This window comes from Camelus ferus, chromosome 9, assembly GCF_009834535.1.
Source record: "Camelus ferus isolate YT-003-E chromosome 9, BCGSAC_Cfer_1.0, whole genome shotgun sequence".
In the NCBI taxonomy this organism is placed as follows: domain Eukaryota; kingdom Metazoa; phylum Chordata; class Mammalia; order Artiodactyla; family Camelidae; genus Camelus; species Camelus ferus.
This window is the reverse complement of record NC_045704.1, coordinates 54,922,954-54,950,911: the sequence shown is the minus strand read 5'-3', so window position 1 is coordinate 54,950,911 and position 27,958 is coordinate 54,922,954. Positions and strand designations below refer to the sequence as shown.

Here is a 27,958-nt window from a genome sequence, read left to right as displayed (position 1 = left end):
TTTCCAAAATTACTATTACCTTAACTTTGCCACAAGACACATCATCAAGTTGGCATCACACTGGATGTTAATTGCTGTGGATTCGTGATCGGTTATATATTATATTTTATGCATGCCTTGACTTCTGATTCTTGTGTTATAGTCTAGCTTCTTATCCCCTTGCTCAAAACCTTTCCACTGTTCTGCAAAACTCTCATCAGCAAAGTACTAGGGATTCTGCTGAACTCCTCTGCTCTTTGTCAAAGAGGGAAATTGTAAGCATGATTTAAGATCTGTGCTCCTGGCTTCTTACAAACACTTGCCCTGTCAGATACAGATACCTCCCATATGTCCTATTTTCATATCGTTTTAACAACTTTAATAACTTTATATAATACCTTGTGTCATTTCTGAGTCCTGAAAATGAACCTATTTCTAGAGTTTCTCTGGAATGTAAGGATTCAAAGGACGATGGGGTGAGGGAAGACTCGATACATCTTAGTGACTGACTGGGTGGGAGAAAGGAGAGAAAGGCACAGGGAGAAACAAATCCAAGGCTCAAAGCTCTGAAACCTACAAGACCAGGAGAAGAACAGAAAGAAGTCAGGAGAGCAAGCGATGAATTGCTGGTAGCAAGTTTGACTCCAGACATGTCGACTTGGTGATAATGGTAGGGTAATGGAATGGAAATAGTAAGGCTGGATGTAAAGAATTTGCATGTCCAGGGGTGAGAATAGGAGTGAGATGTGTGACTTATTTTAACCCTCAGACATTTTTCTCCAATGGAAATATGTGGCAAGACAGTACAAAGTCTTGGTTTAGAAAAAGTTTTAGAACCCATGTTGAAGATGTATGAATGGGCATCCTCTATTGTAAATTCGTCACTTGCCCATTCATTCATTTGCACACTTGGATTCCTTCATTTATTAATTAAGTTTCTACTACATGCCAGATCCTGGGCCTATAGCAGATAGTGTGCATATTAGTGGTAAATAAAGTAAAATCTTATGAATGGATAAGCTGCTCAAAGTTGAGGATAAAAAGAAAAACAAGAAAAACTTCCTTGTCACTGTGTCAAGGAGAAGGCAATGAGCAGTCATTTCAGTAAATATTTGTTGAATGAGTGAGCATTCAAAGGAGCATGTGGACTTTCCCAGAAGTACCAGATCGTACCAGGGAACTGAGAAAGGTGATGTTTCCCCAGAGGTCAAAAATATAAAGGCTAAGTTCAGAAGAAAGATAAGGGTGGAATATTGCAAATGTGTTTTCTCAAGATTTATTTGCTTCAGCAAGGTAGCGAAAAAATTGGAAATATTTTGAGGTTCTCATGGAAGTTAAAATGCAATACTGGTTGCTCTTAACCAGAGACTTAGACTTCTCTCTCCCCATCCTTTCTCCTCCTCCATCTCTCTCTTCCTTCCTCCTTCCTTTCTTCCTCCCTTTCTTCCTTCTTCAGGCCAACCAGCGATGCTAGTGACACAGTCACAGAGCAGTTGAGTTCAAGGAAGTTGCTAAGTTAAATCCAGGAAAGAACATTTGAGGGACAAAAATAATTGTCTAGAAAATACAAAGAACCTCCTTCCCCCATTTTAAAGAAAACAAACAAACAAACCCACAAAGAATGAATGAATGAATGAATGAATGAATGAATGAATGAATAAATAAATAAATAAATAAATAAATAAATAATTGGACTTTTTATTAAAAAGAAAATCTTCCTTGGAACCAACTGATTCAACAGTGAAAAGTGGAATTCCTCTGTGTGAAGGCAGGATCCTGGAGTCCCAAGTCCACCCCCTTGGATTTCCTTTCACCCGTGCAGTGGCCCAAAAGAACCCCATGGACATCACTCAAAGCTGAGTAAGGCTCTGAGGAACCCCAGTTTGAAAATGTCTGTTCTAGAAGAAAGAATGCAACATCACATACGTGGACATCTTTTATGGAAGGGAGGTCTTTAAACCCTTGACTCAAGTTGTTGACTAACTTGTTCTTTGAAGTGGAGAGAGATGAGTCACGAATGTCACACCCTGACTCAACTGCCTTGAGATGGCAAAACAATGGGAATAATCTTACAGAAAATACTAGCAGGCAGCCAACTGAGATACAAGGCTATGATGGTGCCAGCAGAGTGAAGATATCTGCCTACTCATCTTACAGGCAAATGCGACAGAGTGTGCAAATTCAAGGAGGGTTGAAAACAGATTACCTGTCATGCTGACATTAACTGTGTGGGGGGTTTCTGTCCAAATCTAGGAAGCTTGTGTGTCAGCAGTCACACTGTGAAAATAGGTAAGAACCCTATAATCCCCAGGAATGAATAGATGAGTTAGAAGGTGGGTAAAAGTCAGTACATGAAACCATTTGAGAGGGAAGAAAGGTTATATTGTATTAAGATCAACAGTAAATACACAAATTGACTAATCTTGACCCAACCCTGTCTGAGTGTCACGCTTTCTCGTTCAGCCCACAAAGAACGCAGCGAGCCACATCTTGCATGATTGGCGCCCACAACCTTGTGGGGAAAGGCCAACTTACCTGCCAAGCTACTGATGTTCACCAGCCTCCCCTTGGATTTCCTAAGAAGAGGCAAAAATGCCTTTGTGACTTCCACGGTCCCGAAGAAGTTCACAGCCATGCATCGCTTGTACTCAGTCATGGGAGTGAGCTCCCCGTCAGCTGGATAGCTAAAGATCCCGGCATTGTTGACCACAGCCCACAGTCCTGAGGACAAAAGAAAAGGCTTGGAGATTTTTGAGATTGGGCAAGACTAAAGAGTAGGAAGATTTTTAACCCTTCAAGCTCTGGCGTCATAAGCATCCCATTGAGATTTAGAATCCAAGCAGACCACTTAAACTCTCAAACCTCAGTCTCCTTGAATACTTAAAACCACCTACCTTGAGGAGTTGTGTGGAGCATAAATTTGTGAAATATTAAGCAATGATTTTTTGGAGGTATATTCGTTTAGCTCAAAGCCCTTTTCTACATCCAGGCAGCTAGATATTTGCTCTGTCAGTGGAGGGATGACACAGCAAAGAGGAGGTTTAATAAGCCTCTACCTCATGTTTCTCTCTCAAAGGAGTGTATGGAGACAGTATGACATCTTTAGGACATGGAGATATAAGATGATATATCTTGTATGCAGTGCAATGATAGAAGAGCCTGTCTTCCCTTTTCCTTCAACAACAAGAGTCCCTGTCGCAGGGAAACAGGAAAACTAGAGCAGAAGTGCCAAGAGCTAAGAAGACTGCAGACTCCCTGAACCCTATTCCCTTCTCCAAGCGGCCTGATCCCCTTGACTGACCAGAATCCCCAGGAGAGTTTGTTCAATCACAGGTTGCTAGGCCTCACCTCCATGGACTCTGATTAGGGGTGTGTCTGGGGTGGGGCCTGAGAATCTGCATCTCTAATAAGTTCCCTGGTGATGCTGATGCTGCAGGTCTGGACCACACTTGGAGAATCACTGTCCACAAGTAGTTTTCAACCTTGACTGTGCAGTAATATCACCTGGGGGGCTTTAAAAATCCAATGTCCAGGCCACATCCCAGATAATTAGAAACTGTGGGGTGGTGGAGAAACAGGCCCTTGGCATTAGTAGTTTTTAAAATTCCCTACCTAAGTGATTCCAATATACAATAAGCTTTGGAACCACTACCCTAAATGGTAGGAAAGGGATAATACAAAAACTCCAGGTGTTTTAGGGGAGAGGGATCTGGAGCAGAGGGGAGTGACCTGGGTCCTCTTTACCTCGGAGAAGCCAAGGTGACAGGATCCGGGGTGTGTTCAGCCAGACAGACCTGAAGCAGATTTTCTGAGTTCCCTGAGCCTGGCATGGTTTAGACCAGCAGTTCTTGAGGTGTGTTCCAGAACCAGCTACATCAGCATCAACTGGGAACTTGTTAGAAATGCAACATCTGGAGCCCCACTTCAGACCTGCTGGATCAGAAACTGGTGATCCGAAATTGTTGTTGAAGCTCAGCACTGCGGTATAGCGTGCCCTCCAGGTAATCCTGGTACACAAACAAGTATGAGAACCTGTGGGACAGACAGGAGCAGAATGAGCCTCGGTGCTAGCAAGGGCACAGAAATGGCAGGAGGAACCACCCCAACAGTGCCTTTCTGATGGCATTAAGGAAGTAGGAAGCAGCCAACCTGCACGAGCACTGGACAGAGTGTTGGACGTCTCAGCAGGGTCCAGCATGAGGCACTGACCATCAACAGTGAAATGTCCCATCCCCAGGGATTTAAGATGCTACCCTGGGGAAGCAGTGTAAAGCTCAAAATGACTGAAATGGTTTTCACCACATGGCAGAAAGCTGGCTCAGAAAAGGAAACTGGGTTGAGTTATAGAAAACAAAGTTACATTTCCTGCACACCTGAGTTGTGGTCTGACATTTACATTCAGTAATGACTGGGAGCCTTAAGTGAGAGGATATCTGACACGTAGTAAGAGTTCAACAGCCATTATGAGAATGGTTATGGGAGGAGAGGGTGTCTCCATTAGCACCTCCAAGTGATGGTTTTAATTCACTCAGCCTGTTGTGCAACTTTGACCAGTCCACATGCACCAGGTGGAAGCTTGAGAATGCCCTAGGACAGGGGTTGGTGAACATTTTCTATAAAAGGCTGGATAGTAAATATTTTACCATTGCAGGTCCTACTCTCTCAACTCTGCCATTGCAGTGTGAGAGCAGCCACAGACTATCTGTAAATGAATGGGAGTGGCTGTGTGCCAATGAAACTTGATTTATGGACCTGGTTATTTGAACTCCATATAATTTCATGTGTCAAAAAATCTTCAGGTTTCTTTTAACCATTTGAAAATATAAAAACCATCCTTAGCTCACAGGTTCTACAAAAACAGGTGGTAGATCTATACAATGTTCCATAACTGACAAAGTTAAAGAGATAAGAGAACAGATTAGTGATTGCCAGAGGTAAAGGATGAGAATATGGCTCTAAAAAGGTTGTATGAGAGACCTCAGTGGTGATGGAACAGTTCTGTATCTTCATTGTGATGATTTTGCACAAAATTACACATTATAAAATTGCTGATTTACACACACACACACACACACACACACACACACACACACACTCACACTTGCATGTATAGGTGGTGAAATCTGAATAAACTCTGGGGTTTATACCAATGCCAATTTCCTGGTTTTGATAACTTTACTAGTTATGCAAGATGTTAGCATTGAAGGAGGCTTAGCAAAGAGTTCACAGGATCTCCTTGTACATTCTTTGCAACTATGCATGAATGGACAATTATTCCAGAACACAATGTTAAAAAAAAAAAAAGCAAAACAGACAGGGCCACAGCTTGCCAACTCCTGCCATAGAATTCAAAGCTGGCCAATAAGCCCCTTATAACTATAGGATTTAATAATAGTTTTTAAATAATTAACATTGATTAATAATTGACAGTATGTTCATACTAATTTTAAAATATGTCATGTAGGAATGCAGCACAGTTGCTGGCTGTCTCACAGAAGCTAATGTTTTCTGGTTTATCCACAGGGCCCAGAGGATTCTTTAGCAAACATTCTTCTTGGTGATTTTAAGCTCCCCTCTTTCACTGATCCACTTTTCTTTGACTTGAGAGGCTGAAGGTAAGAGACCTTGAGAAGAGCAGATAATTCTGTGTTGGTGTTACACTGGTGTGTCAGTAATTCTGTCTCAGAAGAGGACTGCTCTCCAAAATGCTAGCCCCAAAACAGCATGGGCTCACACCTTGGACCCCTTCATCCCAGGATGCTGGCATGGTATTAGCATATCAAGAACTACTGTTTTATCATTCAGTATGGTCAATAATGCCCCTCTGGACCTCACTAGAGGGATCTTATTGAATATCTCCATGAGTAAGACACCACAAAGTCAATCATAAGAAGAACAAAATCAACCCTATGAAACAGCAAAAGACCTGTCTAGGAAAACTACCTTTCTAGAAAATGAACACACATTGCTAAACTTGCTGAAAATTAACTGCTACTAAACAACAATCTATTTTTCTCTCATTTCTCAGATGTTTACTAAGTATTCACTATATGCCAGGGGCTGTACTTAATTTTGAGTGAATGGAAAATAGGGGCCCTTATTGACTGCTTGGCTCATGCCAGGGACACTTGTAAGTGCTGTCTATATAATAACTACTCCTTCAACTACCAAATGAAGGAAATAATATTACTTATGTCAGCTATAAAGAGGATATAAGTAGAAAGTGCTTGAGGCTTCATGGAAAACCTCCAAATAAAGCCAGCATAGGAGAAAGCAGAGCTAATGGAGAGCGGAGGTCCTGATGACATTGCTTAAGTGCCTGGATCCAGACATCCTGGAAGCCAACTGGTCTTTTTAATCATATAAGCAAATACATTCCCTTTATTCTTCAGCAGTTTTGAATTGTGATGTGTCACTTGCATCTGAAAGAATCCTGATGGAAACATGATTCTGGTTCTAAGGAACTTTGTAGTGAGGTGTGGGAGATGGATCGTAATGATGTATCAATGTAACAATGCACTAATACGGGCGTGTGCAGATATGTCCAGGAGAGGAAGTGAATGATGTAACCTGTATTACCAGGAGGATCACACAAGAGATGTTACCTTTGAGCTTAATGTTCTGTGGGAGTAGAGTCTGCAGCTGGACAAAGGCAGAAGTCTTAGAGAGAGACACTGGAGGAGGCAAGGGAGAAATATCAGTAAGAGGAAGCTGGATGTGCCAAGATATGAGCCAACACATCCTACTCTGGAAACCATTCAGAATTTACTGAATGGACTAGCAGATATTGCAGATTAAGGGTTCGATAAGGGCCAGTATCCTGAATGGCCTTCAATCCTTGTTAGGGTGTTTGGTGCTGGATGGAGAACCATACAACCATTCAGTGAGAGAAAGCACAGGCCTGGCTCATGAGAGGAACCCAAGACATAGCGGTTCTGTATATCAAAGGGTTTTCAGCCGATGGGTGACACTGTAAGATGTGCACATTGTAAAAGTCACTCTTTATTTGGAAAGCGATGGGGAAAGAAAGCTTCATTGCAAGGCCGTTGTGGGAACTCAGGTGGGAGATGAGGCCCCAGTTAAGCCACAGCTGCCTGGAGATGATAGAAGGGGCAGGATGACAAAGATCTAGGAGGTAGACTGGACAGGACTGGGGACCAATAGAATGCAGAGATTGAGGGTAAACTGCAGGTCTAAGTGACTCCCACTTGCTAGCTTGAGTGATTAGGTGGCAGTGCCAGTGTCTGAGCTGTGGGACTGCAGGAGGGTGACCTGGCCTGCAGACTGGCAGCAGAGGAGAAGCTAGTGAGGTTAATTTGGGATGAACTGAGGTGGGATGTCTGGTAACCAATTTTATAAGCATATAGGTTGGGGCATTGAGAAGAGGGCTAGGTTGGTAATACAGATTGGGAAATTATTGGATTAAATAGCAGTGTTTCTCAGCTCTGGCAGAGCGTCAGCATCACCTGGGGAGCTTTAAAATGTACTGATACCTGGGACCCCCAAATGGGATCTTCTGCACAGCTGACATTCTCAGCAAAAGGAGAGCAACAGTACTGGCCTGATGGTTGAAGGATTAGCTGAGTTACTGTACGTAGATACTGATTTGATTGGTGGGGGATTGGAGGTATGATGAGTGTGTGATCTGTGCAGTCACCCTGGGCCCTGTGCTTCAGAAAGTCCTCATGCTTGGTTTAATTTTCTGCTGGCACCGCCTTAAAGTCTTAAACAAGCCCCCCTCCCATAATTTTCATTTTGCACTGCCTGCCCCCCAACCCCCAGCTATGTAGCCCAGCCTGGGTCCAGCCACAGGTATTTTCAAACACTTCCCAGGTGAGAATTCCTGGTATTGGAGTAGAAGCAAGGAAGTGGGAGGTTTAGGGATGGAGCCCTCAGTAACATGCACATTTATGGGAGGCATAGGGGAAGCAGGAAGAGGTTCATACAAGAGAAGCAGAAAGAATGACCAGAGAACTAGTTGGGTAAGAGAGGGGCTAGAGACTCCAAAGCCCAAGCAAGGGAGGATGAGCCATGCCTTTAAACACTGCAGACAAGTTAAGATCATGTGTTTAGTATAATATTGATTAGCTTGGCCAGACCATTTAGGGAGCCATGGTGAGAAGCAAAACCAGGGCAGCAGGGTTCCAGAGAGCTTGGCCATGAAGGAAGGGGAGGAGAAAGGCAGCAGCTAAGGGAGGCCGCTGATTACAAAGCTATTTTGTAAAGTCTAATACATGTTAATATTGGTGGGAGGAAAGAAATTGGGGGGTGGGGTAGGAATTAATGGGAGAGTGACCGAGCAGATGTTGGAGGAAACGGGATGAAGAATTCTGTAAGTTCTAAGGACAGACCGTGCGTAACTCATCCCTAACATTTTCTTGTCTACGCGAGGCCCTTTATGTGGCAGATGCTCAGTACGGGGGTCACCAGGTGTGGCCGGTAGCCAGGACAGACTAGAGGGCAGTGGTAATTAGAGGCTGGATCCAGTGTTTGTGAGGAAGATGGAGGGCAGTCAAGGACACAGGTAGCTGAAGGCAATACCTCTGTTCTGCACTTTTTCCATGACTTTGCTGTGGGCATCTTTTATCTGCTGCGGTTTGGTTATGTCCAGCTGGAGCACAGAGAGGCGCATGGAACAAGTTCTTCGTAATTCCTCTGCTCCTGGTCCTCCTTCATTCAGAACCCCAGCAAATACTGTGAAGCCCAGCTTATCCAGATACTTGGACAAAGCATGGCCAAATCCAGAATCACTACCTGTAAGGGGTCAAGGCAGTAGAAAGTGGGTTTAACATAAATGGTAAGAGAAATGATTGAATAAGGAAAACACTGCATGAGTGTCCATGTTCTCTGGAGACAGTGGATCTTGAGGAAGTTTCTTCATTTGCTTAGTGGAAAAATGCAACATGAAGCCACAACAGAAAAATTTCTCTGTTTAAAAAAAAAAGTAGAGAGGTGAGGTAGAATTTGAGTTGGGGCATAAGTGGAAGGAGATTTGCTGATAGAGGGCATGGTGCAGGGGTGGCTGGTGGCTGAAGAACGTAGGAGGAAAACTAAGATAATTAATGGAAGCTTTTCTTTTCATCTGTGGTGTGTAGTACTTGATGTAATCATCTCCATCATTCTGTAAAATCTTCAGTAAAACATTCATTACCAACTAATACTTTGGAGTTGGTTTTGCTTTTTAAAGATGTAACAATGTGTCAAGTCCTGCTTCAAAGAGGACACAGGACATCAGCAGAGGTTGCCCACAGGGGCCAGTTCCTTCTGGATTATGAAAGATGAAGGTTCATAGCCACCCACCCTTCTCACCTCCTCAGAACTTCTTCCCTACTCATGGCCTTCTCCCAAGCCATTGAATAGACATCAACCCTAGAAAGACACCTGCAACAGAAACCAGACAGAAATCCCTCAGTATGCTGCTTCATGAAACCAGAGAATAAAACTTCATGTGAAATACGTGTCAGAATTTGAGATGGGAGTTTACCCAGCTCTCTGTGGAGGACACTACAGACCCTGGAAAAAACGTTTTACACCCACAAGTGCAAAGAGTAGACGTCTGAAATTGAAGATGACAACATGGACATAAAATCACCCTTTGAGCTATACCAGAATAAACGTGTAACAATTACTATGCCTACAGCACTAAAGATGAGAGAGCATCTTCACATCGGCTGTGTCAGGCAATCTTTCCTGTAAACCTTGAGGTATCTGTCTTGTCAGCAGTCGCGGGCTAAGTCATGCATTGCCCTAAAAATTGGAAAACTTGGGAAATCAGTTTTCCTGATAATCAACTCGAGGATCAGTATGTAAGTGATCAGAAAAAGTGTCTGACTTCCAAGCTGAGAAGACCTGCCTGGGATCTGATCAGAAGTGTTACTGTCTCCAAAGAGAGGACAGTCACCATCAGAAGGCAAAAGGACACGAAACAGGCATTCACATACATTGTCGTTAAATGTGAAGGACTAAAATCTGCAACCATTTAAATGTACATATCCTCTGACCCAAAAAGTCTGACTATCTGTCCTAGAGGAAAAACATATAGATATTCAAAGATAAATGGTGTTCCTACAGCCCTGTACATAACAGCAGAAGGAATGAATAGCCTACACATCCATGAACTGGAGAATGGTTACATAAATTATGGTACCTATGATGGAATATGACACCAATTTTTTTAAGTGGGGTAAAACTATATATAAACTGGCATAAATATTGCCCCAAGATACTCTGTTAAGTGAAATAAAATAAGTTACAGTGTAGCACTTCTTACAGAGAATCCAATTTATGCCCCAAAACGGGTGGAGGAAACTAATTCTATACCTACCTATGCATGCAAATATAAAAGGAAGGGTTTGGAAGGAGAGGCACCAAAATGGTAACAGTAGTTGCCCCTAGGAGGAGAGGCAGAACGGAGGAGGCTTTGTCTTACAACGTTTTCCATTTTTGCTACAAGAAAGTACTTATTTTCCTTGTGTAATGACTCTTCTTTAAAATGTCATGCCGGAGTAGAGATTAACCAGGGTCCATACAGGAGAAAGTGTACCTGAGAGGCCATTGTGGCTGGCATCTGCAAACCCTGCCTGAGAGATTGAAGGCTTAGCAAGAAGTGTGGCCACTGCTGCCCCTCAGACATGCCTACTATCAGATGAAGGCATCTGGTTACCATAGTTGATTGCGTTTAACTTTTGCCCCATCTCCTTCTTTCTTGTATGTCCACGTGCACCTGTGCCCAGGAAACAGCTCCCTGCATGTGTGTGGTTTCCTCCCTGGGCCTGGCCAAAGGAGGAAACAGTACGAGTTAAAACAGACACAGGTATCTGGGCCATGTGACAGATCTCTGCCTTGGTGTAAATCAGCACGTTAGAGTTCTGGTCCTAATGTACAATACTATATGTGCCTAACAGCTTTGTGAGCCCAGCAAATGTGGCTTTGGCCTGTAGAAATGGACCTGCAGCTGGACATATCCAACTTCTGGGTCTGCAAGGATGAGGCTGGATCCTGGACAGAGGCAGCTGCACCAAACGGTGGGTGCAATGCTCAAGGCCTCTCCCTGGAAATCCTCAAATGTCACTGGTGGTCAGATCTGGTCTTGTAAAATTCTTCTCCCAAAGTCTACAGTCGAGATTATCATCCCCATTGTACAGATGGGGAAACAAAACGAGAGAGGTCAAGGTCACAGAGGTAGGGATGGACATAGACTCTTTGCCAGAACCTAAATCCAAGTGCATGCCTCTTCTCCATCCCAGACATGCCACTTCTCCTTTATCGGTGTAGGGACAGAAGAAGGTATAAAGAAGCCAAGCCCCAAATGAGTCTCTTTTGGCTCAGCAAGGAAAGAAATGAATTAACCTGAAAATAATGAACTCAGACCCAGATTGGAGTGAAGAGGGGTTCTGGAGCCAGGTGATACACATTCTGCTGGGTGAGGCCAGGTGTTCACACAGGGCCCCTCCCATTTGCCATGCACCCCATCCTGTGCTTCTGCCTCCTGGTTCGCTTGGCTAGACGTATTGGAGCCATGGACTTTAAAGTCCCCCGTTCCCCTGACAGGTTTCTGTCATATTGTTACAGAAATGACAGGCCAGCCAAGAAACAAGCACCACTCGGAGGGTTGGAGTACTCAGATGTATTACACCGGCGGGCTCAGAGGGGCTTCTGCTCCGAAGCTCTGAGCACCTCCAAGCATGAGGTTTTATAGGGTTAAGTACAAGCTTGGGGTATTCGGCCAATAGGCATGGAACAGCTTTAGCAACATCATTATCACAAAAGCGGAGGCAGGGAGGCAGCAAACCAACATTCCAAAGCCAGATATATCTCTTTGAAAATCCAGCTGGCTAGCAAAAAAAAAAAAAAACATGAACAGCAAACCAACACTAATTAACTTAGATTTATGAGTTAGTCCAGCAGAACTCAGATCAGTATTCCAATACTTAGATTTGTGAGTTATCTTGTTAGACCAGCCCAGCTTTTCCTTCACAATATCAGATGTTCCCTCTGCACAGAGAGAATCGTCCTGTGGTGCAGGGATGGAAGCTACGGCCCTTAGCTCCACACAGCAAATAAACACTCAGCTAGGGCACCTGCCAAGGAAGATGAAAATGGGTCGTGCACCAATGGATGAATGGATAAACAAAATGTGGTCTATCCATACAATGCAAAATTATTCAGCAGTAGAAGGGAAAGAGGTTCTGATATACACTGCAGCAAGGATGAATCTGGGAAACATTACACTCAGTGAACAAAAGGAGAGATGCTTTGATCCTGACCCCATTTTCTGTGTAGAGAATGATCTGCAGACATTTTCAAAGGTAGTGCTGTGGACCAGCTTCAGGATCCAAATTCAGGATCTAACTCTCTTCAGACAGTTTCTAGGAAGAGAGCTAGCTACAAACCGAGTAATGACATGTTGAACTTTATCAAGCCCTATAATCCTGGAAAAGAGTGAAAGTTAAGAAATGCCCCCACTCTTTGTGTTTTGGGAAACAGCTTCCTGCAAAGACATCACCTTCTCCGTACGACTTAGCTAAGACTCAGGGATGCCCTTCTCGTTTACTTATGACAAGGCCAGACCCAAATTCCCATTTTTCTGTTCATTAATGACTAGCTGAATTGTTTGTCCCCAGTGAGTCTTTAGAACAAAATATTTCTTAACCAAACTTTGGTATAGATTCTTACCTTCCCCCCAGGTCCTGGCCCACCCTGAGCCTGAGCCAGCAAAGAGCCCCTCCAGAGAACAGGCCAGCCTCAGGGGAAGGCGTTCTCTCTTCTGATCACTCCTGGCCCGCCCACATTCCCTTCACCTGGTTCTTTCTAGACCTGTTTACCCTCCCCAGGAAAGCAAACTCTTTTTTGTCTAACCCTTGAAATACTGACAGACCTGTGATCAGAGTGTTCCCCTCACCTCAATAGTCCTCCCCCTGCCCCCAGAGTAACCCTGTAGTAGAGAATAATCTTTGTTTTGTTGGAGGTTTACAGAGACACCATGACCTAGTCCTTGGGGATGGCTGCAAGAACAAAGAATGACTGCAGCAAGAAGATTACAACAATCAACCACACCCTCTCCCTTATTTTTCCTCCTCCTCCCTTATTTTTTGTATGAAAGGATCCTGCATTCTGACTAGAGCAGGACGGTTCTCCAAGATTTTAGTCTGCCATCCTGTCTTCCAGCTTTCCAAATAAAGTAGCTTTTCCTTGCCCCAACACCTCGTCTCCCGATTTATTGGCCTGTCGTGTGGCGAGCAGAACTAGTTTGGACTCGGCAACAACCCTTTAGATTAAAATCTCTCCTTACTCAGTCTGGATCTGCTGTATTTGACAGTGAATTAAGAAAGCCAGAGTTCTCATGAAGCCATCTACTTGTCCTTACCAGCAAGAAAGAGTAGCTTACAGGCCTGGTGGTGAGCCACCATCCCTGCCTGTGCAACCCTGATCAGGTTATTTAACCTCTCTGTGCCTCAGTGTCATCTGTAAAATGGGTTTAATAAAGGTGCCTATACCAGCTAATATTTGTGATGTCCTTAACAGTACCTGTTCCAAGTAATCACTATAATAGATTTTCTTTTTAAGATTATTGTTGTGGGACACAATGGGGCGGCTGGTCAGTGAGCCAATGACATGTAGGTTGGTAAAAGAATTTACCAGAGACTAAGTATAAGAATAGAAAGGAGTTTATTAGGGTTCACTGTCATAAGCAACAGTGGGCCACACAGGTGAGGGGTGCCTACATGAGCACTGAGTGCTAGTTGTTGGGGTAGTTTTATAAGGTCAAGTCACAAGGTGACTGATTGGCTTGTGCACAAGTCTCTGATTGGTTGTAGGTGAGGTAAGAGATTTAGGGTCCTTGAACGGCAATGGGGTTTGACTCTGATAAAGTAGGCATTACCTGGGGCTATTAGTTTGTTAGGGAAAACACGCCCAGTAAAGAATATCAGACATCTGAGAGCCCAAGAATAGGAGTCATTGAAGGACGTCAGTTGGTCCCACAGATATGTCATCCTTCCTGATTTTCAGGCCTTTCCCTGCATGATACTGGTAAATGGGGAGTTTACCTCTACTGACAGCCAGCTAAACATCTCATTAAGACTCAGACTGCTTGATTTTGTTTCTTCCATGCATGAGTCTTGGGCAGTGTTACACATAGTCAGGTGGAGCCTCCACCTCCATATCCAGGAAGTAGGGTGATAACAGTAACTCCCTCCTAAACTGACCTTGGAATTCAACAAAACAGAGGATGTTTTACATATCACACTGACTGTTATCAGTATCTTGGATCTAACAGGAAGTCAGTTCTGATTTAAAGTGTCAGATCAGGCTAGCCCTGGTATCTTAGGGCTATGGGCCTGTGCAGAGGTCAGAGGACCTTGGGAAATGCATAGCTGGGGAGCCACTCCCAGTCAGAATAACCTTTGTGCACTCCAGAAACCCAAAGATGAGGTGGAGGCCTTTGTGAAAAGTCAAAGTTTTTCCTAAGTTACCCAATTATCATACCTAGTACGAGTGGAATGCTTACCAAGTTCCAGCCAGCCTCATGCATATTAACTCACTGAGTCCTCTGACCACCCTGGGAGATAGGTCATTTTCCTTTCATCACTTTATAGAGGAGGAAAGTGAAACACAGGAGGGTTAAGTCATTCAGCTGGGACTGGCAGAAGTAAGTAAGAACCCAGGCAGGACTCAGCATATAAATACCTGGAGCATAAAATATTCAGTTCTTTCAGATCTCATGGCTTAGCATATTCTAGGTGATCAGTAAAAAGCATGTGTTGGCTAAATGGGCATTTAAGAGACACTGGCCTCAGTGCCTTAAAAATGCAGAGAGAGTCCTATGTCACTAGTATTAAGGATTCCTGACTCAAAATGAGTGCCCAACAAACACTTGTTGAGTTGGATGCCTGCCCCACTGGAGGGTAGGAGGGTTGCTGGGGTTGGTTTTAAGCTCTGCCCTTTGAGATCCTTCTATCCCTAGTGGCCTGGAAATTCATCAACTTAGAGCAACTAATGACTTCTAGAGTCCCATTTTTACAAAATTGAAGTGAATCTGAAACAGCAATTTATTCTAAAATATTAATAAAGTCTCAATTAGTGTACAAAATAGAAACAATGTGAGTCACTTTAATTCAGAAGAGTTAAGAATTGCAAAGTTTCAAAGATGGTGGGCTAAAGGTAAGTGGATTTATGCTGTTACCACGTGGGGGTACCAGATTAGCTGCTGAACAGAAACAGAACGCGTCATTTGTTGGGTCAAGTCTTAAATTTGGCAAGTTGTGAATAATTCAAGTTCAGGATTTCTTTATGGCTAGGGCCCTTGAATGAAACACACCCACTCTGTAAAGAAAGACTGCATGTGCTCTTGTTATGGAAATGACAGGCCAGTCAAGAAACAAGCACCACTCGGAGGGTTGGGGTACTCAGATGTATTATGCCGGCGGGCTCAGAGGGGCTTCTGCTCCGAAGCTCTGAGCACCTTCAAGATGTGCACATGAGGTTTTATAGGGTAAAGTACAAGCTTGGGGTATTCGGCGAATAGGCATGGAACAGCTTTAGCAGCATTATCATCACAAAAGTGGAGGTGGGGAGGCAGCAAACCAACATTCCAAAGCCAGATATGTATCTTTGAAAATCCAGCTGGCTAGCAAAAACACATAAACAGCAAACCAACACTAATTAACCTAGATTTACAAGTTAGTCTAGCAGAACTCAGATCAGTATTCCAATACTTAGATTTGTGAGTTATCTTGTTAGACCAGCCCAGCCTCTCCTTCACATTCCTAGACTTGTGAGTTCTCTTGTTAGACCAGCCCAGCTTTTCCTTCACACTCTTGCCACCCTTATGTTGACTCTTGCCTCTACCCTATACAATAAAGGTTTAATAAAACAGTAGATAAATAAAATAAAACTCCAGTGCATTGAATACTTCCCCGAGAGTCACACAAGGCTAAGCTCCCAATCCAAGCAGAGCAAATACTTGGCAATTTACCACTGATACCCTACCTCCCTTGCCCATGATAGTGACTGTTGGGTGGTGAGGCCCTGGGAACTAGCTAGATCTTTCATGTCCATTTTTTAAGGAAAATAAATGCATTTTTCCTGGAACATAACCTTCATGAATAATTCTTTCATACTGTTGTTATTTCTATGCTAAGATGGGCAACTCAGGTGCCAAGAGATTAAGTACTGATTCAAGGCTATTCAGCTGGGATGTGCTAGGGTTCTCTCTCAAACCCAGATTTGCTTTTTCATGTTCTTTTACTGTTGTAGATTTATTGTTTCCTTGAGCACTTGGCAGGGGTGTGGGTGGTGCACAAAATGGGGACACCAGTAATGAAAGCTCTGCTAGAGAGGGGTCCCCATTACTGATGCCAACTCCCTTCACAGAGAGTGGACTCCCATCACCCATGCAACAGCACAAACTACTTACAGCCACTGTTCCAGAAGGAAAATGTAATGGGTTTGTTCTCAGTGGTGAATGAGGAAGCAACTCCTAGTCTTCCTGTGAAATAATCAACCAATCAAAGTAGCCCTGCTGGGTTTGAGCAAGTGCCTAGATTCCTAAACCACAGTCCAGCCCTAGTGGCTCTCCTGAACTCCACCTACTGCCACCCGAAATTCAAACAGAATTCATCACTAATTGCCTCCAATTGCTTCACCTTCTAGAATTCCTCCTTCTCTTAAATGACATCACCCTCCTTTCAGTTACCCATGACCAACACCTCGCCCAATCCTCACCTCCATTCAGTACCCATGCCTTTCATCCTAAGACTTTGGCAACTACCTATAGATCTACCTATATCTCCTTTTCTGCATCTCATGACCGAAAAAATTCCTGATCAGCTCAGCTCAGCCTGCCATCAGATTGTCATGAAGTTGGGGAAATAGATTCTCAAATGCCACAGAAAATCCATCATAATTGTCCAAAATTTCATATTACACCTGTTGAGGGTATTATCAGTTAAGAAACACTGGACATGACTCTCAATACTGACTTCCCTGAAATTGATGCTGATGGGAGTGATGTTAGGTCAGCTGAGATGGCCGGAATTTTAGAAATCCCTAGCCAAGACCAGAGGCCATTAGAAGGAGGTGAGTTTAGTATCCAGACAAGGGTGGAAAACTTCTTCTTAGCAGTACTTAGGGGACTCAGACTCCCAACCCCATTTCCTCTAAAGATATCTTTGCAGAGACTCAGGGAATACTTTTTTTTTGTTTAATCTTAAATGCCTACATCCTCAGAAAGAAAGAAACTAGGAAGAATATATTCAACAGTTGGTATCCATGACCATAAAAAAAAAAATGGTTCTATGGCTTTCTCTAGATGCCACTCTTAACTTCTGATACTTCTTCCTGTCTTTCTTCACCTTCATTCATTCATTCATTCATTCTTCATTCACTCAGGGATCACTGTTTAGGTTCTAGAAATACCACCATAAAAGAGAGACATCTCCTCACCTTTATGGAACTTACTGCCTAGAACAGTAAGAGACTCTCAGTGCTGAGTCCCACTACAATCACTGGGCTGCTCTAAAAATTGTCAGTGCCCAGGTCCCACCACTGGACAGTCTTACTTATTTGGTCTGGGCTGGGGCCAAGTACTGGCAATAGTTTCTAAAGTTCCCCAAGTGATTTCAAGTGCAGCCAGGCTTGAAAAACATTAAGTCAGGGATCTCAACCAGGGATGAATTTGGCCCGCTGGATATTTGGCAATGTTTGGAGAAATTTTTGGTTGTCAACGCTGAGAGTACTATTGGTATCCAGTGGTAGATTCCAGGGATGCTGCTGAGCATCCTATGGCACCCAGGGCAGGACCCACCACAAAGAATGATCTGGCCCCAAATGGCAGTAGTGCTGAGGTGGGGAAACCCTGGTCTGGCAGAAAATATACATTAAGTAAATCATTACATTACAAAGTGATGAATGTTATAACTAGAAAAGTTCTAGGAACTACAGGCCATATTTATGTTTCCAGATAACTCAAAGTCCCTTCTTTAGTGAACCCTCCATCGAGGACAAACACAGGCAGTAAGAGAAAGAACTAGGTCACCTCCATCAGGGAAGGCAATCTATTGGGTTACCTCATTCACTCTTCTATCTCCTGTGTCTCAGATAATGCTGGGAACTAGGTCTCAATAGTCTGAGAGCCTTATGTTTATATATATTACCTCATTTCATGCCCAAGATACCAAGGTAAAGTGGATGTTTTTTAAAAAAATAGATTTTAATTTTTAAGCAGTTAAAATTTGCAGAAAAATTAGGAAGACAGTATAGAGTGTTCCCATATACCCTGCAAACAGTTTCCTCTATTATTAACATCTTATATTAGTATGCTACATTTTCTACAATTAATGAACCAATATTATCTTATAATAACCTATAATGAAAAAGAATATATATGTATAACTGAATCACCATGCTGTACACCAGAAACTAACACAACATTGTAAATCAGCTAAACTTCAATTTTGAAAAATGAGCCAATATTGATACATCGTTATTAACTAAATTCCATACTTCATTCAGATTTCCTTACTTTTTATTTAATGTCCTTTTTCTGCTCCAGGATCGCACGTTATATTTAGTCATCATGTCTCCTTAGGCTCCTCTTGGCTGTGACATTTTCTCATACTTTTCCTTGTTTTTGGTATCTTTGATGGTTTTAAAGAGTATTGGTCAGATATACTATAGGATGCTCTTCTATTGGAACTTGTCTGATAATTGGACTGGGGTCATGGTTTGAGGAAGGAGATGACAGGTAAAGTGCCATATTCATTACATCTTATTAAGAGTACATACTATTGACAAGACTGATGAATGTTTACGTTGCCCTTTATCACCTGGATGGAGTAATGTTGTCAGGTTTCTCCACTGTAAAGTTATTCTTTGTCCTCACCCTTCCATACTGTACTCCTTGGAAGGAAGTCTCTATGCATAAATATCTACGTAAGTTATTCAGCCACTTGGAGCTCTTTTAGTTGGCTCCTGTGAAAATATATCTTTTTATTCCCATTTTACATGTGAGGAAACCAAGCTTCAAAGAATGTGAAGTTTCCACCATCACTAAACTAACAAAAGCAGAGGTGTGATTAGAATCATTAGATTCTAAAGCACAGGGGCTTTTTTTCCTATTCACCATGTTCCATCTGAATACTGTCAATCTTTGTAAATCAATGACTTGTGTATATTTCACCTGATGGAGCTGCTTAAGGAAATAAATAATAGTCTTAAGAATATCAGTCTGCTGTGTACATTACAGAGAAACTTCCTTAGTTATTTTTTGACTTTTATGGTGTACACCTTGATGAATTTTCACAGAGTGAGTCCACTCATGCAACTAATACCCAGATCAAGAAATATAACATGACTAGTTCACCAGAAATCTCCCTTGTGCCTCCTCCTAGTCATCCCCACTCCATAACTATTATACTGGCTTCTAATATTAGAGGTTGAGAGGGAGGGTATAGCTCAAATGGTAGAGCACATGCCTAGCATGCACAAGGTCTTGGGCTCAATCCCCAGTACCTTCTCTAAAAGACATAAATAAATAAACGTAAGAAAAAATTAAGATAGATAAATAAAATTTTTTAAAAACCCCAGATCAGTTTTGCCTGGCTTTCACTTTAAATAAACAGAACCATACATTACTCCTTTTTGAGGATGGATTCTTTTGTTTATTCTCCTTTGTTTCCACGTGGTTTGGTTAATGGAATTTTTTGTTTAAAGGTTCCAACCACATATTTCACAAGAAAGTTTACAAGTGAAATAACACTTGTAAAAACATGTTAAGCAACTCCATTTTTTAAAAAAATAACACCCTACTACATAAAAAGTAAATTTACTTAAGATTAACGTAACACAAAGAAGGGGAAACTATCTGGAGATGTAGCCCCATTATCCCAGGGTGGCTTAGTTCCTGCTCCCTATCATTATCTATAGTTTCATCTAAGAAAGGCTGGACATCTCTCTTTTTCATAGGAAAGGTGTTTCCTGACTGAGGATGTCCTTCCTGACAACACTTAGTCAAAAACTCACTTGGCTGCTCCTAACATACAATAGTGCAAGATGCTACCTACCAAATTTGACTAAAATAATGCCCAGAAATCCAATAGATCTCTAATTTATAGAAGTTCTTTATTTTCTGTTTCATTAACAATCACCACCAATGACCTAGTTCCTTCCAACAGGGATGGAGAGCCCTTGACAACCCTGCCACAGCACGCTTCTGATGCTACCATGGACATTGTTCAATCAATGCACTCTCTCCCTTAGAACCCACTTGTCTCAACACTCCTAATCAACTGGAGACAGCACCAGATAGGAACTTATTTGCCATCCCTACTCACACATGAAACATTGTTATTTTCTAGTTTGGATCCAGACTTGCATTCCATTGTTTTCCAATTGGAATCAGGATTCTAATTTTTACTCCATCCTTACCATATCTCTCCCCATTTACGAACCTCCTCTGGCTCCCACATGTATGGTAAGTACTTGTATGAAGTATCCTGCCTGGATTTCAATAATCTCTATAATTTGTTCTCATTCAATCAAGCCCAAGCTCAGGATCTACCATGTATTCCAGTCCAGTTGGTTTCTTCTTCATCCCACACATGTCCTGCTTTTTCCATTCTGTGTTGCCTGCCAATCCTTCTAATAATCATCCATTTATTCATTAATTCATTCTTTTAACAGCTGTTTATTAAGTGCTACTATGTGTTATGTACTCTTCTAGACCTTGGGAGTACAGCAATACATAAAAACATCCAAGTCCCTGTCCCATGGAGCTTACATTATAGAGGGAGAGGGGATACATTCAGTAAATGCATGTGGTATCAAGTGGTGATGGGTGCTGTGAAGCAGAAGGTGATGGGGAGGAGGATGCTGTGTTCTGTTTGAAGGTCAGGGAAGGCAACACTGAGCAGAAACCAGTGGAACAGGTACCCCAGGGAAGTCTGCACAGGCACAAGGAAGAGCAGTGCAAAGGCTCTCAGGGATGTAATTGTTAGAGGAAGAACAAGGAGGCCATTTTGACCACAGCAGAGTAAGTGAGGGAGGAAATAATAGGAGGTAATCAGAGCAGTGGTTCAAAGCTAGTTCATGTGGGGTCTTTAGACCAATGGTTCTTAACTGGGGTGATTCTCCCCCCACCCCAGAGGACATCCAACAATAACTGAAGACGTTTTTGGTTGCCACAGTTGGGTGGTGCTACCAACATCTGGTGCATAGAGTCTAAGGATGCTGCTTAACATCCTACAAGGCACAGGACAGCTGCACAAGAAGGGAATACCCAGGCCCACCATCACCAGTGTCCAAGTAGAAAAACCCTGCTTTAAACCATGGTGAAGACTGTGGCTTTTATTCTAAGTGTAATGGGCTGTGATTAGAAAGTTTTGAACAAAGGACTGACATGAACTGACAGATTTTGAAAGGATCACTTTAGATACTGTATAGTAAATGACAGCTTGAATAAGGCTACCATTTATTGACAACTTATTATATTTGAGACACCTTAACTGGGATATATCAGTATTTTTCTTCATTGTTCCTACTGCTTCCTGACATTGTATGACATATTGGGGCATTAATTTTTAAATATTTGTCTCCTCTGATAGAATGCAAAATCAGTGAGGGCAAGAACTTTGCTTTGTGACCTGTCCAATCTCCACACCTAGGACAGGGCCTGCTACACACTGGGCATTCTGTACCTGCTGAATGAATAAATGGCTCCCAGGGTCAATCTGTTTATCCCCATTTCACAGACAAGAGAACTGAGTTTCAGTGCTTGTCCCCTGAACAACAGCTGTGAGCAAATCTCATTTGTGTTTTTGTCCTATATCCCAAAGAGGACAATCTCCAAGTCTGGTGAGAATCCCCAGAGAGAAAATTTCCCAGTGGGTACTATTCTAGGTGAGTTGTCTAGGTAGCTACACCTTAATAATTTTTGGCATCCCTATCTACTTATTCATTTTTTCATTTGCCAAATTTTTACTGAGATCATACTATGTCCCAGGGCACTGTGCTAGGTACTTGGGTTATATTGGTGTGAAAGGTAGATGTGATCACCGTCTATCTTAGTCACCAGGCTGCCATGACAATATGCCATAAACTGGATGGCTGAAACAACAGAAATCCATTCTCCCACAGTTATGGAGGCCAGAAATCAGAGATCAGGGTGCCAGCATGATCAGGTTCTGGTGAGAGCCATCTTCCTGGACTGCAGGAAGAGAGCTTACTGCAGGCCTCCTCACTGCATCCTCACATCAAAGAGAGAGGGAGAGAGAGAGAGCTCTGATATTTTTTCTTATAAGGACCGGTCCTATCACAAGGGCCCCACTCTCATGAACTTACCTAAACCTAATCACCTCGCACAGGCCCTGTCTCCAAATACCATCACATAGTGGGTGGTGGCGAGGACGTTAGGGCTTCAACCTATGAATTTGGGGAGAACATAATTCAGTCTATAGCACCATCCTCACAAAGTTTATCCAGTGTGAGATAGAGACATTGGCTGTATGATATAAAAAAGAAAATGATGAATTGTGGTAAGTGCTACAGAGGAATTAAACGAGTACTGTGATGAATAATTGAGGTGGAAGGGAGGGACTGGCCTTGAGGAGGCAGATCATGGAAGACTTCTGCAAGGAAATAACATACAAATAAGTCATCAAGGGGGGAGGGTATAGCTCAGTGGTAGAGTGTAGGCTTAACAGGCATGAGATCCTGGATTCAATCTCCATTAAAATAAATAAATAAATAAACCTAATTGCCCCCCCCCCAAAAAACCAACAAAAGTTTAGTAATGAAAATTACCTCATTAATAACTTTTACATTGGTTACATGTTGAAATGATCATATTTTCCATATGTTGCATTAAATAAAATGCATTATTTAAATTAATCTTATTTATTTTCTTACTTTTTAAAAATGTGACTACTGGAAAAATTTAAATTACTTCTGTGGCTTGCATTATATTTCTATTGGACAGCACTGCCATACCTGATTCCCTTTCAGCTAAAAATACTGATAGAAAAGGAGAAAGGTTGACAGCCCAAAGAGAGGAAGTGGGGGTCAGAGGGTGGAAAGCAGCCTATTGGGAGGTCAGGAAGTCAAGTTGGCAGAAATACCTAAGTGACATTCTAAGAACAGGACAGTCAGATAATTGTTACAGATCTCTTTTGGGGGCGATGAAAATTTAGAATTAGATAATGGTGATGGTTGGGTAACCTTATGAATATACTAAAAACCACTGCATGGTACACTTTAAAGGGTGAATTTTATGATATGTGAATTATAGCTCAATAAAAAGTAAGATACAAAAAAGAATAGAAGAATAGGGCGGTCTGATATCTACTGTGTCTGCTATGACAGTGGACCCCGGAATTTCCCTGAAAGCTGACTACTTTCAGCTAATTTGTGCATGTGCCTTTTTTTTGGGTGTGTGTGCAGGTTTAGGGTGAGTAATTAAGGAAAAAGGGTTCTTACATGTTTTGGCGGAAAGCAGAGTGGAGAACAAGAGTTCGCCTTCACTAGAATCAGAGCCAGGAGTGACTTGTAGAAAGATGACCTTGGGATTTGCAAACATGTTCTGGAGGACATGGATGGACCTTTCACCACGTACCACACAGGAACTCAAGCAGATGATACATTGATAGCTTGATAGCTTGACCTAATGGGGCAGGGCGATCCTCCATGATACCTGAGTTACTTTGAGTACTTGTTTGATTAAATCAAAATGTGAGCTTCTATCTATGGTTGTATGTCCTAGGTTAGAACCCCTTGCATCATGCTAAGGAGATACCTGCCCATGGGGCACTCTCCACATCTAGCCTTGTGTTGGGCTCCCAGTAAGAACCAGAGATGAAGCTTCCCTCCAGGGACAGCAACACACTAAGTCAAGTTTTCTCTGCGCAAAGTCTCAGAGTTGATTTATAACACCTTTAGTAGCTTGCCTCACTCAGTAATTCACTCAGTAATTCACTCAGCTTCTCTCTGCCCCTCACTGGGTTGAGTGCTGGGGGCAAAATAGTGACTGAGATAAACCCAGTCCCTGCCTTCAAGGGGCTTACAGCACGGTGGGAAAATCAGAGTCCATGGCTGGCACTGTGGACTTTCCCATTCCTGCTAAATTTATCATTGGTTATGCTCATATTTGCTGTCCTAGTTTGCTGTCAGTGTTTTTAACTCAGGAGAATGAAAAAGGGCAATGATTTCAACAATCTCTTATCTCCTCTGTAGATGCCGCACAAGGGGCATGTTAATCTCAGCTTGTCTGGAATGTGTGCCTCTTCCACGTCTCCCCTTCTCTTAGTGGGTTTTGGCTTGGCTTCTTCTCTCTGTGGCCCAAGTCACTAACTCTCTGATCTGCACGGGCTCTGTGGGCTCCTTGTGTGACTTCTGCATCTGCAGTGCAGCCAAAGCCCGTGCTGCTAGGAACAGTTCTTAGAAAGCACTTTAATTAATGAGCTGTGACTAGATGAAGCATCAAAGATACACGGAGAACCACAAGGCATGACCAAGAGTTGTCATTTAGCAAAAATATTTAATCAAGAAATAACAGTAGAATGAACATCTCAGTGGCCATCTTTTGTTTGTGCTATTGTATAAGGCACGATACCTTGAGTAAAGAAATGGCAAACTGGGTGACGGGAAGGGAATTCAACAAGGGGTGTGGGAAGGGTCAAAGGTCAGTAGAGTCCCTCTGGGCACATAAACATCAGGATTCCCTTTCTTAGGCCTGAGGGGCAAAGGGAGGGATTAGTTATGAGGCTGGAATCCCCATAAAAAGACAGGCAGGACCCCCAAGGCAGGGCCACTACTCTCCTGCCAGCACCATCCGGTTCCCTGGCCCAGAGGCTCTACCTCACTTTTTGCCTCTGAAACAGCTTACTTACCCCTAAAATTCTATTGGTTCCCTGAGCTCACTCCTGATTGGTTATTTCCTTCACTCCTGATTGGTTATTTCTCTCCCTCCTGATTGTTCCATTTCTACAAATCTTGTTCCTAATTAGTCAACTTTCATTATACTTCATTTGCATATGATGTTGCAAAGTGTATACTGGCAGCCTATAAAAGCCTGTGTAAACCTACAGACAGGGTCCAGAGCTTGGAGTGTTAACTCCTTTGGGCCCACTGGTGTAATAAACCTGAGTTCTCCAACTCTCTGAGTGCTGCTTGGTCTCTTGCCCAGATCCAGGTTGCTGCCACAACTGAGCTGTAACACTGAGCTATAACATTGAGCTGTAACACATTTTTCTGCAACAGTTACTGGAATCTGGAGAGACTGAACTGTGACCTTCAGGCAAGGGAGGTAGGCAGCCCCCAGGATCCCTTCTGGGAGGGCACCAGGAGAATAATCCAATTTCATGCTTCTCCCTTCCTACATCCTTTGACCCTTGTCCTCCATTGGCTGAGGTCAGTGTCCAGGATAGAAAGCAGAGTTGGGAAGATGCTTGGAGAAGGGCGGTGCCATGTGGATTCACCTGTAGCCAGCACATCTGCTCAACATCCATCCCCTCTTCTAATAATAGGACCCTGCTTTGGTTGGAGGGAATGGTGTGAATTGAATTGACTTGTGTCCCTCAGAAAGGTGTGTTGAAGTCCTAACCTCCCGTCCTCAGAATATGACCTTTATTTGGGAATGGGTTTGTAACAGATGCAATTACTTAAGATGAAGTCATACTGGAGTAGGATGGGCCTTTAATCCAGTCTGACTGCTGTCCTTATAAGAAGAGGGAAATTGGGACACACAGAAAAGACAGTCATGTGAAGGTGAAGGCAGAGATTAGAGTTATGCTGCCACAAGCCAAATATCACTGGGATCACTAGAAGCTAGAAGAAGCAGGGAAGTATCCTCCCCTAGAGGCTTCCAAGGGAGTAAGGCCTATGGACACCTTGATTTTGGAGTTCTGGCTTCAGATTTGTAAAACAACTTAAAATAACTGTTCTATTGTTTTAAGCCTCCCAGGATGTGGTCCCTTGTTACAGCATCCTTGGGACACTTTAGATGGGGCTACCCCTTCCCTATCACATGTCATCTTGGTTGGACAGCCCAACCCTGCCCAGGCTGAGAAAAAGACAATTTTCCCCTGGGAAGCGGAAAATAGAGATAGAACAATACCTAGATTTAGAGGCCTGCTTTGCCATTTGCTGGCCTGGCGGGACAGGGGTGAGCTAGTCCCAAGGGAAACTCACACCCCAGGGGCTAGGCTCCTCTTGAGGACTTCTGAGCAGGTAGGACACCTCAAAGGGGTGCCTCCTGAGGGAGCTTATGCTATGAGCAAACTGGAATTCAGTGGCAACTCTACTCACAAGGACTCTTTGCTAGAACCATCTTGAAGACTCAGAGATTTCCTTTTCTAGTGAATGAGGAAGAGAGGAGCATCACTGCCCACACTCCATCCCCCGGGTCTAAGAGACAGTTGGACCATCATCAAATTATTCACAAAGCCTGGAGACGAAGGAAGAACAGGGAAACAGGAGGACCCAGGCCCAGCTTCCCAGATTTCTGCACGAAGCCAGAAGGCCCACCTGAATGTGTGCCCACAACAGAGAGGAGGGACTTAGGTTGAGTCATTTTCCCCAGGGACCAGCCCTGTGAGAATCATCTCAGCACGGTGCCTGGCCACAGTGCTCTTATTAAAGTGTGGCCACGGTGCTTTTAATTAAAATGTGGCTACAACTTGACCCCTGGTCACACTGAGCAGGGGTCGTTGGCTGAGCACGTGCAGTCTGCTTGGCACCAAATAAGGCCCTGAGGGGACAGTGTTGATTCCTGTACTTGGCGATGGTGAGCTCTGGTACAGTCCTGTACCAGCTGCCAAGGCCACAAGGAGAAGCATCAGAATCACCTGGGATCTGGGAGTGATTAGGAAGGAACACACAGCTGATCAGACGCTCAAGGATAACATCCCCATTTTTGCAGACGACTAAACTAAGGCTCTGAGGGGTTAACTGAGCTATCCCAGATCACACAGAGCTAGGAAGCCAGAACTTGCTGGCTCCAAAGTCTATGCTCTTCCTTCTGTGCTAGATCACCTCCCACTCATATACCCAGCAGTCCTGGCTTATTCATGCGTCCATCCATTCTTACATGTGCTTGTTCAGTGCATGTTTATTGAATATCTACTGTGTGCCAGCAGCTGTTATATGCTGTTGATACAGAGTGAAAATAGTCAATACTGAGTGAAATAGTCAAGGCAGGCTAGTAGGGTGAGCTGAGATACCTTACTAGATAAATAAGTGTACATTTAATTTCAAAGTGAGAAAAAGGCTATGAAATTAACAAGTAAGATAGGGAGATTGAGGATAATAGCTGGAGACTTAAAGCTTGGACACTAGGGAACACTTGCTCGAGAAGGTAATATTTAAACCAGTAGTGTTTCAAGTGGTCAGTGTTTCCACCCCCATGGGAAATTGTCTGGAGACATTTTTGGTGGCCACAACTAAAAATGGGGGGTAAAGCATGCTACTGATGCCTAGTAAGTAGAGGCAGTAAGTAGAGGCCATGGTGCTTCTATACATCCTACATTGCATTAGGAGAGCACCAACAACAAAGAATTTTCTGGCCCAAACTGTCAATGGTGCCAAGACTGAGGAACTCTGATTTAGATTAAGATATGAAGGTGAAGAAGATGCCAGCCCTGTAAAGGGGCTCCTTGCCCTGACCCCAGCAGTCCAGACGAAAGAAACAGCACATGCAAAGACTATCTAGCTAGGAAAAGCTTAGTGTTTGAAGCCAACAAGCAGGGGAGATAGGTGTGAGATGAGAGGGACCAGATCATGCAGGGCCCCTGGTCTTGGGCAGAACTTTGGGTTTTTATTCTTTACCGTGGAAAGCCTTTGAAGGGTCTTAAAGTACAGAGGAGCATTCTGGCTACTCTGCAAAGAATGAGTTGATGGGGAAAGAGTGGAATCTCAGAGGCTGAGAACAGCCCAGAGAGAGATGATGGCAACTTTGACCAGAGCAGAGGTGGTGCCAGAGAGCAGTGGG

General features: G+C 43.2%; 1 protein-coding gene across 3 annotated transcripts in view; it reads right to left on the bottom strand.

Annotated features, from left to right (window-relative positions):
- HSD17B2 (hydroxysteroid 17-beta dehydrogenase 2) overlaps positions 1 to 27,958 on the bottom strand; it is a 56,018-nt gene that overhangs the window by 17,418 nt on the left and 10,642 nt on the right. For 2 of the 3 annotated variants that reach the window (XM_006183954.3, XM_032486854.1), the window contains exons 2-3: positions 8,521 to 8,733; positions 2,515 to 2,700 (exon numbers count right to left, since the gene is read on the bottom strand). In XM_006183954.3, the coding sequence (XP_006184016.1) occupies positions 2,515 to 2,700; positions 8,521 to 8,733 (399 nt within the window). The remainder of the gene's footprint in view (positions 1 to 2,514; positions 2,701 to 8,520; positions 8,734 to 27,958) is intronic. The other variant, XM_032486855.1, reaches the window with a different exon arrangement.